The 15,207-nt window shown below is 34.7% G+C and overlaps 1 protein-coding gene across 1 annotated transcript; it reads right to left on the bottom strand.

Annotated features, from left to right (window-relative positions):
* Window positions 1-474: 474 nt before the first annotated feature.
* Window positions 475-4,229, bottom strand: LOC131627450 (protein SUPPRESSOR OF GENE SILENCING 3 homolog). The gene is made up of 8 exons (XM_058898305.1): window positions 4,075-4,229; window positions 3,868-3,992; window positions 3,342-3,386; window positions 3,136-3,220; window positions 2,976-3,051; window positions 1,898-2,673; window positions 1,472-1,766; window positions 475-1,175 (listed from the first exon to the last, which is right to left on the bottom strand). The coding sequence occupies exons 6-8, from the start codon at window positions 2,552-2,554 to the stop codon at window positions 1,138-1,140; spliced, it is 990 nt and encodes a 329-aa protein (XP_058754288.1). The 5' UTR covers window positions 2,555-2,673; window positions 2,976-3,051; window positions 3,136-3,220; window positions 3,342-3,386; window positions 3,868-3,992; window positions 4,075-4,229; the 3' UTR covers window positions 475-1,137.
* Window positions 4,230-15,207: the final 10,978 nt, after the last annotated feature.

The raw sequence follows: 15,207 nt of genomic DNA, 5'->3' as shown, positions 1-15,207 counted from the left end.
TAATGAAAACAACATAAATAATAATAAAAGTAGATTACAAATTCAGCATAATTTCAATTAAAAAAAACAAACTTAATCATTTCTCAGTACTTGAACAATTTCTTTGAAAGACCTCAACCTACTCCACTTGCAGGCGTCATTACGATATTCGTGGATAACAATATTTCTTGTAGCAAGAATCTTGCATCCCTAATGCCACGCCCACCCATCATAAGTTAATAATGAATTTTCAATAAGAACACCTATGCCGATTAATGGATTAAGATCGCAATTTTCAATATTTTTGTAACTCTGTTACATGATCTTTGAGGCTCCCTTTGAAAAAACAAGCAATATCTATAAATTTAACTTTTTCTATATCCCTTAATCCCATAATAAAGTGAACAAATACAGAAATTTCAGAACAAATACTATTAAACAAAAGTGGCAAATTGCATATTCAAAAAAACAAACATGCAAACATACCTTAGAAGCCACCTTTATCAAAGTTCCTGAAATAAACAATATATTTGAAGTTAAGCTATCATATTTCAAACCAGCATATTTCAAACTTGCAAAATCACTAAGGAATTAAACATAAATATAACATGAAGACGTATCAAAGACTTAAGCTTATACCTTTCCTCCCAATATCAAAGATGGTTTCTCCCATTTTAATTTACAAATTAATATGAGAGGTCTTCTTCACTCTCATCCTCTGTATCTTCATTCTCATCATCATTTTGGGGAATGTCCTCTATATTAATTATAACTTCAATGATATCATCACTATCATCAGTTTCTGATCTAATCAAATCATCATTTATCTCTTCCAACACCTGTTCATTACTTTTATCTATGTCATTGGATTGAGCATCACCCATATCATTTATCTCTTCCAATGCGCATCAGACGAATAATCTTGATCTAATTTTATTTTCATAGCATTACCTCCTCATTGTTTTGCTGATGATGTTCTTTAGTTCGTTCTCTCACAACGTGGTTTTCTTCGGTTGTTTTGCGTAACTTGTCAGTTACTTTACATGAAGTGTCTGCGAAGACTTTCGATTTGAGTTGTTCTTTAGCTATCATGTCCTTAAAGAAGCCCAGCTGTGGACCATCTTCATTGATGTGCTTTATCTTGCTCTCAACCATCTCTTAGTATGATCGCATTTCAAACTTCAATTTTGACTTTCCTAAACAATCATAGATATATCATATATCAGCAAGACATCAACATTTATTCCAAAAATTACATAGAAACTAAGACAGAAAAACAATTTCCAAAAACAAACAAACAATAACACCTAACACCGTGTCTTCGACAAAAAAGTGAAGTATGACATCTAAGAATTCTTAAACTACCAAAACAGTTAAAAAATTTAGTCCTGTCATCAAATTCATCATAAATGATTTCAACCTCTAATCTTTCCATACAAGATGAACTTCTGGACATAGAATAAAAAAGGATAATTAAGAGTTGAAAAAGGACCTCTAGAGTGTCTGATGAAAACATCCAAATCTTCTTTAGAAGCCAAGTAACCATAAAGTTGGCGTTTTCCCCTTGGGACAAATAGTTTCTTACAACGATTCCAAGCTTCCCTGTCTCTTCCTTGCTCTCTGAAGTGCTTGTGGAGCCGCACAGACTCTAAATAACCTGCTGTTGATGCTTCGAAAATCAAAACACTCATCCCCCGGTGCCCGTGTGGACCATACGAGTGTCGAGCCTTCATTGCAGCATAGTCACTGAAACAATCAACGAGTTCTTGGTTCCTCATTCCAGGCCACTGCAATTCAGCTCAGCAAATTTAAACCACAACAGAACTTCATGTGTGAAAAATTTGAAGAAAATAACGAAGGACTAACAGACTCTTCTAGGAAAAATATACACATTTCATCAAATTAGGATACCTAATACCTTGTTGTTTTCATCCTGCTCATATTTTGTATTCATGATTAGAACCATTGGGGGCCAAACAATTTCATGATCCTTGACTTTCTTATCAAGACCCTCCCATAGTCCATACGCTTCACCAAACCTCATCAACGGAGCGCCTCTCCTAGAGCATTCTTCCTCCAAAGTTTCAGCAAACGCTCGATGCAATCTCGCCCTCCTAACTTTAGTTGTCCTAGCATGATTCAGAAGCGGCTGCAACCCATGATACCAATCAATAGCCCCAGTACCACCTTGACATGCCGGACAGTGCCATCGTAATGCCTGTGAGTTCCTCTCATCTACTCTCAGTTTACTCAAATTATCAAAGAATTTCCAGAACCACTTGCTCTTCTTCGATCCCTCATGGCTCTTCTCTCCCGTGTCTGAGTCAGTGTCATCTAAAGAAAGATCATCGTCATCACTATCAAACACAATATCAGATCCACTATCAACAATTTCATCATCATTGTTGTCAGAATGCGATTTCGCTATTCCTTCATCATTGTCGCATTCACCATCATTACAATCCCTGGATCGATCTGTATCAACTTCAACACAATTAGGTAACTTTCCGTCATTCAAAACTCCATTTACACTCCCATTATGATCATTCTTTGGAAAACCGCTTTTCTTTAACATGCTATTACTATTGTTAACCAGTCCTAATCCACTATCACTCTTCTTTGTTATCTTCTGAATCAAATTCGGATTTCTCCATGCATTTGAACAAGAATTCCAAGAACACCAAGGTACTGAAACTGAAATCACCTTAGAGTCACCGAATTTTTCCGAGTCGGATAATTGATGCATCATGCATATGACGAGTTACTCATTATAAAAATAATCAGTTCAATGTTATCACCACAATTATTTAGAATAAACTCACTAAATTAGAAATTAACTATGTGCAGGATAATATCAATAATAAATAATACAAACTCATTTCACATAAAACCAGTGAAAGCTCTGTCTAGACTTTAAAGAGTTGCTACAAGATACATGCATGCATCAATCACTTATTGAAAAAACAAGATGAAAACACTCAGTGTTAGAAAGATACCTCTCTCGTGTAAAATTTCTGCTGTGTTGGATTCAAACTCTAATGCCTCACCAGCTGATGGATTGAATTGTATAGCCTAAGGTTTACAACACAGAAACTAGTTATCAATTGAGGTGAAAAAACATCTATCAGCACCATTCCAATATTTTGTGTAAATTACCTTGGTAAAATCATCTATGGCAGAATGAAGTTCTCTCTTGAATGCAAATGCCGTCTCTCTTGAATGCAGAGTCTTCTTTCAATATCTGAGTGTGTGATGGAGACAAGTCCACAGTTTGATATTTGATGATCAATAAAAAGAGGATACAATAACAATTACATTAAAGAAACATGCCACAAGTATCACTAGGGAAGACAACACTGCACCTGGTCAAAAATGGATATAGCATGAGAATATTTCCCTTCGTTAACCTGCAAATAATCACAATATTAATTAAGCAATTAAACAGTATTTAATCAGCAATTGCGGAAACAAACCTCTGCTATTCCCCGTGAAACCCGAAAATCTAAACTTATAGACTTTGCTACTTTTTTCAGGACCATTCACCATACATCTCGGTCAACAAGATCTCCTTGAAGTTTCTACAAAAATTTCATACCACACACAACAAAGCACATGGTTTTATCTAAACTCAAGGTGTTTTATACATTTCTCTAATCATTTTCCAATTATTGCAAAGCTTTATAACATATACAAAATCAAATTAGTGAAAGACAGAGTGTGTAAGCCTAAAAACTAGTTCAGATTAGTGAGAAACAGAGTGTGTCTAACCCTAAAAACTAGTTCAGATTGAGTGTAAAACATAAAAGCCAATCACTGCAAACCTTTATAACATATACAAAATCAAAAGCAACAAAGGAATAAACAAGGAAGAATGAAAGAAAAGGTTACCTCCGGTGGCGCAAGCGGAGGAGAACGATGGTGTGATGTGAATCGAACGGTCGAGATCCGGCGACGCTGGATGGGCGACTATACTATAGTAGTTTCCGGCGAGTTTCTAAGATAATATACTGGATCTGACAAAACAAAAACGAAATCAAACCTAATCTACGTCACTCAGATCTACTGGTGTAAAGGAAAAGTCGACGAAGAAGAAACCTGAAGAAGAATGAATGGCGGTGGCCGGAGCTGCGGCGACTGGTTGATTCCAGTCGATTTAATTGATGAATCTTTCCGGCGAACGAGAGCTGCGGCGGTTGGTTTACGTTGAAATGAAAATAGAATTGTGAGAACGAGAGAATCCAAAAACACACAAAAACTTTTCTCAATTTTTTTTTATTTTTGAAAATGATTTTTTAGTAAGTTTATGGTATACAAATTTGATAGGTGATAAAATTAAAAAATAATATTATTAAAGTATAATATATTTATTTTTTGTAAATAATAATTTTTTAATAAAAATTATTAATTTATTTTTTGAGTCATAAAGTTTTTTTTTTAAGATTAATATTTTATTTAAAATATATCAAAAAATATTATTTTTTATTTTTTGAAAATATTAATTTTTTTAATAAAATATTTGTTGAGTCATATCCTATTTTATTAAATGGGAAAATGTGACGGACAAATGCTACTGTAGGTAAAAGTATGGGAAAATGTGACGGACAAATGCTACTGTAGGTAAAAGTATGGAAAAATATGATGAACAAAAATTACTGTAGGTAAAAGTAATATTTAGTGACAAATATTAAGGTGTCACTAAAAATGAGTGTCACAAGAAGGCTTTTTTTTTGTAGTGTATATATATATATATATATATATATATATATATATATATATATATATATATATATATATATATATATATATATATATATATATATATATATATTTTCTCATGCATGTTTGATTATTACTCATACACATAATGAATATTCCACATATGCATGGCTATCATGTATACCGCACTATGTCATGCTTACAATAGTTCCATACATGTTATGTTATGTTGCAAGTTCTCTACTATGGTACACTACATTCTATTACTCCTCCACAATTTCAAGGAGGGTTGAATTGCACGAGTTTGATCTTGGTTCATAACTCTTGAAATGCCCTAGTTTCAAGTGGCTTCGTGAGGTCACGAATTGACACGTCTTATTGACACTAAGGAAATATTTGGCCATGTAAGAGTTAATATTAAAGTTCTCAAACCAGGTTCAAAGAGAAGTGTGGCACCATGTCTGCTTAACTTGCCACCAGTCAACATAGGTGTGGTAACACCATTGACATTAGTCACATTGGCACGAGCCAAGAGGTCACGAATGTTCTAGGACTTGGTAAGAATAAGACATCTAATGGATAAATGTTTTATTTCAATGCCCAAGAAATACTCAAGATATCCCAGTTTCTTGAGTGCAAACATAACATGAAGGAATCAATGAGTTTATGGACCACTATGGAAGAAAAACATGTGATTAAAATGTCATCCACATAGACTAAGACATAAAGAGTGACACCCTGATGTGACTAAATGAACAAAGAGTGATCACATTTGTTATGTGTAAACCCATATTAACCAAGAGCATGAGTGAATTTTTCATACCACACACAGGGTTCAAATTTTAGGCCATGTAACGCCTTATGAACCTTGTATATAAGAGATGGATCCTGATTTTCAAATCCAGGAGGTTGAGTCATGTAGATATCCTTGTGAAAAGAGCCATTGAAAAAAAACATTATTAACATCAATTTGTTGCAACTCTCATTTGCTTGTGAGGGCCGAAGTTAAGATGACATAAATGGTGGTTAGTTTGATAAATGGTGAAAATGTCTCATTAAAGTCAAACTCAAATTTGCTGATGATAGTCCTTGGCAACGAGTCTTGCTTTGTATTTGTTGATAGTGCCATCAGGATTCCCTTTTACCTTAAATACCCACTTGCACCCCACATGTTTTCTATGAGATGAAAGAGAAGTTAAGGACTAGGTTTGGTTAGCTAAGAATGTGTCATTTTGCATTGCGTGAAACCAAGCTGATTGTGACAGAGCATGTTTGAATGAAGTTATCTCTATATGTGCAAGAAGATTTTTAGGTTTATAATGACCTGTTTTGGCCCTAGTGAGCTGAGGGTGCTCATTGAACTGAAGGTTAGGGATAGGGAGGAATTATGGATAGATGGAGATAAAGAATTTGTTGATTTGGATATGGGATTTGTCAAACTGTTAGGACTAACTTGACTGGATGAAGATGTACTAACTTATGAGGGTATGAGTTAGATTGTGGTCCAAAACTAAGTTTGGACAAAGCTCAAATGTAGCTTGAAAGTATACATTGCCTCATACTTGTGCTTTTGAAAATATATCCAATTAAATTTAGTGTATGTATCCAAAAAAACTATTTAATATATATATAAGTAGAGTTAAAATGAAATGGGATATGTCCCCAAAGATCAGTATGAACAACATCAAAGGGGGCTTGATAAACAATTGAAGATAAATGAGCATGAAGTTTATGGGACTTGCCTATACAATATGACTTGCATAACAAGGAACTAAGTTTATTGATTATAGAAACATTACAATGTTTAAGATCCAGTAGAGTAGCTTCAAAATTTACATGACCTAGTCTATAATGCTACAAAAGACTAGAGATATGTTTATTTACATCAGAAACTATTTAGTAGGAAATTGAATTACCAATAGAACATAGAATATGAGCTTTGAAGATGATGTGAATGACTCCTTGAAGGCTCTATAACCAACTATGGAAAGCAGTAAAATCCACATGAATCAAGAAATCCTTCAAGCAGGGTAACTTTAGAGACCTGAGATTTGATAAACCACTTGTTAGCACAAAACTCAAATACAACTTTGTTGTCTTTGGAGAATGTAATACGGTGGGAGAACTGACTTTTTGAAAATGTGCGGATAGCATGAGTCGCCACCGACTTTTATTTTATCCAATAAAAAAGGCTAAAAAAACAGAAAAAGACCTTTTAAAAGACTTTGAGTTTGGGGGGTAGATTATACAAAAGGGAAGGTGTAAGCACCCTTTGTATCCATGGTTATCCATGGGCTTTTAATTGCTTAGCTCACTTTAAAATATTTGAATTATTTGAAAAGTGTCGTGTGTGTTTAGAAAAAGTTTGAATAAGGACTTTAGCTTGTAAATAAGCGTATCCTTTTTGAATTGATTTGAAAAGGAGGTGTGAAAAGTAATTTGATTGGAATTCGAATTCGAATAGAGCAAGCAATCAAGGGCACCTACCCTAAGTTAGAAAAATTGTTCTTTTAGCTTTTCAGTTTGAGAGGTCTATCCATACCATAGGAGGGTAGGAAGTCCTTTCATTGGATGTAAAGGGTCATCGAGGAAGTATTGTTCGCTATAAGACTGTCCCTACCATAAAGAGGGCAGGTAGTCTTTAGGGAAGGATATAATAGTCATTTTAAGGCAACAGACGGGGATACCTTAGCAATGGGACAATCATCTTATTTCCGAGGCAACATCGAGGGACAAAATCTTAGGATGATTTCAATGAATTAAGGCAACATTTGCTTTAGGTATCCTCGGAATCGAGGGACTTGACTATTTTAGAATCGTAATTAAAAGGCAACAGGCAGCATAAGAGGGGTTATCCTAAAGGTGTATGTGTGGCACAATCATGTGGTTCAATTCAGATATTTTATCTTGTAATTAGTGATGCTAATTCAATTAACAGGCTTGCACTCCCTAGGATTACTAACCACGCAGTTAATATCATACAAAAATTAAAGGCAGAATTAAAAGTTCCTACGCTATTATAATAAACACCTGTAGAGCAGAAAAATAAAGGCAGGAATGAAAAGGCAGAAAATAAAACCCTAAACTATTACAATAAACACCTGCAGGCAAATATAGAGGCAAAAATAGAAAGAAAAAAACTAAGCTATTACAAGGCTTTGGGGTAGATACGAAATTAGGCAAATAAAAATATAATAAAAGCAAACCCCAAATGGGGGAACAAGTTAACCACAGTTAATAGAATACCAGTAAGGCAAGGCAAAAGGCAAATGGAGATAAGGAAAAATAAATGGAAAATAAAACAAAATTAAAATTAAAAAAGGAAAAGGTTTTTGAAATGGGGCGAACCCTGATTTTAAATCAAATCTTATTGTAATAATAAATAAAAAAGGGTTAGTAAAAATAATCAAGTTAACGGATGACACCTACCTAAGACTTCTAGGGTTACCTAGGGTTTTGTTTAAAATCGAGGCTAGGCGATCCTAAAATTAATTATTGGTTATAAACCTTATTAAATTTAACTGACTAATCCTGATTAAATTAACCCTAAATTATTTAACCAAATTATCTACCCTAATCTAAATTAATTAACCCTAAATTAATTATCTAATTATTTAACCTAAATTAATTAATAATTTTCTAACTATTTAAACCAAATTAAACTAATTATCTAATTATTAAAATTAAATTAAGTTTTTAATTAAATTAATTATCTAAATTAAGTTAATTGAAATCTAAATTAAATTAATAAAAAAAATTATTAGTTTAATAGAAAAATAAAGGTTAAATAAAAAAGGATTTTTTAAAAAGTTTTGTTTTAAAAAGAAAATAAATAATAAACAAAAACAATTAAAATTAAATGAAAAGAGAAAAAAAAACAAAAAAAAAACTAACGTGGTGATCTAGTGTGGCAGGGCCTTGACGTCCATGGTGTACCTGCGTCCCTGGGCTCATTGGATGAATCTGGAAGTTGATCTAACGGACAGATACTGAGGGTGCGTCATACATGCGTGAACCAACATACGCAGGATCCGTCTGTTTTTAAATGCTTTGCGCGCGTGAATTGGCCAGTGGGGGGACACGTAATCATCTTCTTCCCCTTCCGTCGTCTTAGCCTCTGCAACACCCTTTACCTACCGACGCAACCGTCGCCATAGCTCATGTACTCGCAAAACTTCGTATGTGCATCAAAAATTTATTCCAAGACCGTGAATCGATTCGTCTCCTCTTTGCGAACCCCCTGGTACCTGAAATTCCCTGCAATTTAACCTAACAAGAGAAACCTCAATTGGAGCTCTCTAACCCTAACAATGGCGCAATACTCATACAGGCATATAAAAACAATTAAACGTCAAGAAACGTTCACCACCTTACACTAAACTCAACTATGGGTTCAAAATTCATCCATGATGCATGCAGTAGCGTAATCGAGAGTAACAAAAATTGAACAAACCTCGGCCTCTTGAACGCTTGTTCTTGGTGATTAAGGACTTGGTAATGATTGGTACAGCTTCAGAAGATCCTCAGGAACGTGTTTTGATCTTTAGAATACTTTGAATCAAGCTGCTATCACAAAAACGATTTTGAAAATTTCTTGAACTTTATGAACTTGATTAGGGTTCTTGGAGGCAAAATTTCGTGCCCTAGGGGTCTGGCCTTGTTGTGTTTATATAATAGATCAATTTACGGCAATAAAATTGGAAGAAATCTTCTTGAATCATTGATTGACAATTTGAAAAAAAAATTGATTCATAAATCTTTCTAATTTTGTCTAAAATTTGATTCAATCACCCTAATTCAAATATGCACGAAATTTGATTGATATTATGGTATAAATGATGATTGGATTTGATTCAAATCACTTCTTTAACCATATCTTTGATTTTCCTTTGATTTATTTAACCTTAATCATCTTTTAAAATGAATAAAAATTCATAATAAATCAAATAAATCATGTAATTTCATGGGAATTGAATTTTGAATCTTGGATAACTTTAGGATCAAGCTTGGGCCAAAAAATATTGGGTTCCTTTGCAAGAAAATTCAATTTGAAGCCTTTTGTTTCATATTTTTCTCTCAAAATTGTCCAACTTTGACAAGGCATATCTCTCTCAATTTATAGGATATGGAGGAGTTCTAGGACTTTTTGGAAATCTCAAGATGTCCTCTACAAGCCACTTTGGAACCTTTTTTCATTTGGAGATTTTATCTTGATGGTATGGGCTTTGACAAAAAAATGCTTTTGGTTGACTTTCAAAAAGGACCTATAATCTTTTGATTCATATCTCTCAAATGAAGCATTTTTATCCTTGGCATGTGAGAGACAAAGTTGTAGAGAACTCAATTTCCTTCAAAATAGGCTTTGGATGTAGAATTTCTGATGTTCCATGTGAAAGTTTTGGCTGGTCAAAGTTTAGTTGACTTTTAGGTCAAAAACCCTAATTTAGAAACTTTTAGTTTTGTTGATTTCTGAGCGTTCCATGATGAATCATGATCAACCCTTGATCAAATGATGAATGATACTTCAAAATAAGGATGTTGACCAAAAATCAGGAATATTGATTGTACTTTGACCATAGTTGACTTTTAGGTTAAACTAGTCGACTGTTGACTTTCTGAACAATTGACTGAGCAATCTTTGGAATTGAGTCTTGAATTTTGTCATAGAGATGGTGTGAAACATCATAAGTCAAATGAAACCCTTTGGAGGCCTTGATTCATCAATTTCCTTCAGAGAATGCAAAACCCTAATTCAGGAAGTCTTTGCTTAGGGGAGTGTGCCCTAAGTCAGACCTTTGAGTCCTGAACCTTGGTTTGAGTTTGAAAGTAAAAATGAGATGGGAAAATTTTGGGGTATGACAGAGAACTTTGAAACTAAGTGTAATACGGTGGGAGAACTAACCTTTTTATATGTGCGGATAGCAAGAGTCGCCACCGACTTTTATTTTATCCAATTTGGAAAGGCAAAAAGAACAGGAAATACCTTATTAAAAATACTTGAGTTCGGGGGGTAGGTTATACAAAGGGAAGGTGTAAGCACCCTTTGTATCCATGGTTATCCATGGGCTCTTAATTGCTTAGCTCACTTTGAAATATTTGTTTTGTTTGAAAAGGAGGTGTAGTGTATGATTAGGAAAAAGATTTGTTAAGGACTTTAGCTTGTAAATAAGCGTAGCCTTTTTGAAAGTTTTTGTAAATAGGTGTGAAAAGTAATTTTGAAATTTAAGTTTTGAATAGAGCAAGCAATTAAAAGCAACTACCCTAAGCTTAATTTTTCTGTTCTTTAAGACTTTTGTTTGAAAGGGCTATCCATACCATAAAGAGGGTAGGTAGTCCTTTCATTGGATTTGAAAAGGGCCATCGAGGATTATCGTTCGCCATAAGACTATCCCTACCATAAAGAGGGCAGGTAGTCTTTAGGGAAGGATATAATAGTCATTTTAGGCAACCGGTGAGGATACCTTAGCATTCAAAGGGACAATCATCATTTAACCGAGGCAACATCGAGGGACAAGATCATCTTTGTTTAGGCGACTTCGAAGGGACTTATGATCCTTTTTTATGATGATTATGAACTGAGGGCAACATTTTCTAAGGTATCCCCACGCTCGAGGGACTTGACTATTTTATATCGAAGGCAGCATAAGAAGGGTTACCATTAAAGGTGTGTGGGTGCAACAATCATGTGCTTCAATTCAGATATTTTATCTTATAGAGTTAGTGATCTAAATTAATTAACAGGCTTATCACTCCCTAAATTACTAACCACATAATTAAAATAAAGGCGGAAATATAAATGTTCCTATGCTATTACAAGGCTTCGGGTGGTGGATTACATAGTCAAAACCCAGAAAGAAAGGCATAAAATTTTTAAATGCGGAAAATAAACCTAAGCTATTATAAGGCTTTGGGGCAATTACAATAAAAAAGGAAGAAACGAGCGCGAAAATGAAAAACCTAAACTATTACAAACCAAAGGCAAATGCATAATAAGATAGGATAAACTCATATAATTGAAAGAAAAATAAAAAGGGCAGATTAATTAAATTAAAAAAATTTAAAATCGAAACCCTAAAGGTAAACCCTAATTATTAAAACAAATAATTTTATAAAAGAAGGTTAGTTGACAACCTAAAAAATAAAACCTAAACCTAAAATTAATTGATGTTAAGTTTGGCCAAAAATAGGGTTAAGGGTCAATGGGATATAAAGTAAAAAAGAAAGTGATAAACCCTAAAAAACTTAAAATGTCAAAAAAAAAACTAATTAATTGACTAAACTAATTTTACGATTAACCTAATTCTAGTTTTTCAAATTTTCTAGATAATTAGACTAAGTAAATTAACCTAAATCTAGGGTTATCTAAATTATTTAATTACTAGTTAATTAGATTAAAAAAAAGTTGAAACAACAAAAAAAACAATTTAAATGATAAAAAAAAATTGACCAAAAAAAAAAGAAAAGAAAAACAACTTGAATGGGGCTTTGATCCTGTGCGTCGCACCTCTGGAGGTACACCATAAGGGAGCGCGTCCCAGGCCTTCGGATTTGATCAGGTGGACTATGGCAGAAGCGTGGAGGCGTATGGTGTATGCTTGCGTGTGAAACGCACCAGATCTGCAAACTAGGGAAATTAAAGAAAAAATTATAAGATGTCTGGGTTCGAACCCAGGTCTTTGAAGTCATATTCCATACTATCTGGCCAATTATGATGTATTTGTAAATTGTTAATGAACCCAAAGCAAAATAATAAATATAAAAACATAATGGAATTCAAACAAAAGTCAAGGTAGACACCCTTAGCATGCTGACGGACCAATCACGGGGAGAGAGAGACAGAGAGAGAGAGTCTTTGAAATCTTGACTGGCCACTCACAGACTCGCACACATGGAGAGAGGGACGTGTGTGGTCCACCATTCCACGTTCCAGTTCATCTTCTTCAACAAACCAGGCCGTGAATTTTGCTGCGGATTTTACTTCGCAAACTGCTATGGATTTTGCTGCGGTTTTCTGAAAAAAAATCAAAACTCAAATAAAATACGTTAAACGAACCCTAGGCATACCCAGATCCATTAATTGGGACCTCACGAATCCAATAGTGAGGTCATTTTAACCTGAAACAGCCTGCACATTAGGATACAAACCACCATGAAGCTTATGCCCTATCAATGGCATATCCTCCATCCTGCGTTAGAACTTGCAAAAAATGACTCAAAGCCATCATAAACATTATCATGAAGACATATATGCATGTAAAATCAATTAGGAGTGCATGAATTGTGAGTTTTGAATTTTCAAAAAGTTAACAAACTGGTGGAGCCGTATGAACGAGTTCTGGGACGTGTCCGGCCATAAGAACGATATGAACGTGTCCCAGGGATCTTTAGGAAATGGATGGCATGCTTGGTGTCGCACGCTCGCGAAAAATGAACAGAGTCGCCACCAATATATTTATCCCATTGAGGGAAAGGAATATCAGAAAACCTAACAAAGGAAGGAACAGGGTCTTGCGACCAGAGAATCAAGGTACGGGAGTCGGTTACGCGAGGGGAAGGTGCTAGCACCCCTCGCGCCCATCGTACTCGATGGTATCCACCTATGTTTGTTTCTATCTAATGGGTGTGTACTATGTCTATGTCTAAATGCGAAATGAATGCAAAATGTAGGGAAAAGAAAGAATTCTACTCGCACGGGCCCTACCCCGCTGCCTACGTATCCTTTTCAGGAATCAGAGTTACCGTAGCTCGGCTCACGATTTTCTGTTTGTTTTGTGTTTTTTAGTTGGGCGGAGTTAACGTTCGCGCTCTTGCATAAGGGGACAGCCTACGATGCGTTCGAGCGGAAATAACAATGCCCTTAGGGAGAAGAAAAAGAGAGATTGGTTTGTGTCTTTTAGGGTAGATGAGTGATGAACAGTTCCCAATACCGGGCCACTCACCACTTTCTCTACTTTGTTTTGAATTTGAACCATTGTTAGGTGTTTTATGTGTTTTTGGTTGTGTATTTTTTAAGGGAATTTACTTCACGATTCGAATCACATAAAATGTATAATGATCGAGAAGCAGATTAGAGAATGAATCCCACTCACTTCCATCCCATTATGTAATGTTTGAAAAAACAGATTAGGGAATGAATCCCACTCGTTTCTCTCCCATTAATTAATGTTTGAGAAACAGATTAAGGAATGAATCCCACTCGTTTCTCTCCCATTAAGTAGTGACCGAGAAACAGATTAGGGAATGAATCCCACTCGTTTCTATGCCACTAAGTGATTGAGAAATAGATTAGGGAATGAATCCCACTCATTTCTCTATCACTTGCTTAATGTGATTCGCCTCTTCCTTTTATTAATGTTTTAAAGTTGAAAAGAAAAAGAATGCAATAGGGAACTAGATCTAACATTCTAATCTATGTTGTTTATACAAGTCTAAATCCTAATGTTAACATGGGATAGATTCTAAAAGAAGCATACAAGCGGTATTAACAACATAGGCCAAAAATATGGCCAAAAACAAGTAATAAAGTCACACAACAATTATACAAAATTAACATGGCACTAGCACAAAACAATTCAAGCATTAGTACAAAAACGAAACTAAAAAAACTACCATTTTTATGGGTTTTATAAAAGAACTTTAAATGTCAAAATTAACCTAAGAGAATCTACTATTTTTTATAAGCTTTTTATGGGGGATTCCTAATTCAAGTCTAAATTGCACTTAAAGAACCTACATTCTAATAAGCCTAAACTAGTGTTTTTATGTGTCCCTTTTTGCGTCAAAAATCATGGTAAAGTCTCAAAGTAATAATAGAAAAATTAGCATTTAATCATTAAAAGAAATAACAAGAAAAACTAATTAAACTAAAATTTGAATTAAAAGATAAAGGGAAACAGGGGTGCAAATTGGATATGCTGGTGTGAAGAGCAAAGGGGCGCAGGCCCTCTGGTATTGGCCCAAAAGGCATTGTTTCAGATTTTTGTTTAGCTAAAAATGGTGCAGCAGGCCACAAGGGGGGGTGCGTTCAGCAACGTGGCCCAAACGTTTTTTGTTTTTTTATTCTCAAATTTTTGTGGCCAAAAACGAGGGTGCGTGGGCCTATGGGGGTGAGAATGAAGCAAGTTCGTACTAGGCCTAACAGTCCATCATCAGATTCTCTAATCAGATCCAATTGACTCTAATCTTATGCTAATTTCTAATTAGTATCCATTAATATCAGTCAAATATCAAATTAATGTTCATTATCTAAATCCTAATTCAGATTAATTCAATTAAAAAACATATGCTAAAAAATAAAAAAAATTATTAGAAAGGGGAAGAATTAGGGTTACGTGTTTTGTGGCCTTTGAAATCAAATCCCCTTCTTCCTTCGGACCAAGCGGCGACGGCGCCTCTCTCCCCGTCTTGCGATTACCGACCACCAGGAGCCACCGTCTCCATCCTCGAAATTCGAATCCAGACTCTATCTTATCTCTAACCCTCAACACGATTGTTCTGAATCGGAATAGAAGG

This window comes from Vicia villosa, unplaced genomic scaffold, assembly GCF_029867415.1.
Source record: "Vicia villosa cultivar HV-30 ecotype Madison, WI unplaced genomic scaffold, Vvil1.0 ctg.000364F_1_1, whole genome shotgun sequence".
Classification (NCBI taxonomy): domain Eukaryota; kingdom Viridiplantae; phylum Streptophyta; class Magnoliopsida; order Fabales; family Fabaceae; genus Vicia; species Vicia villosa.
This window is presented reverse-complemented; position numbering and strand designations above follow the sequence as displayed.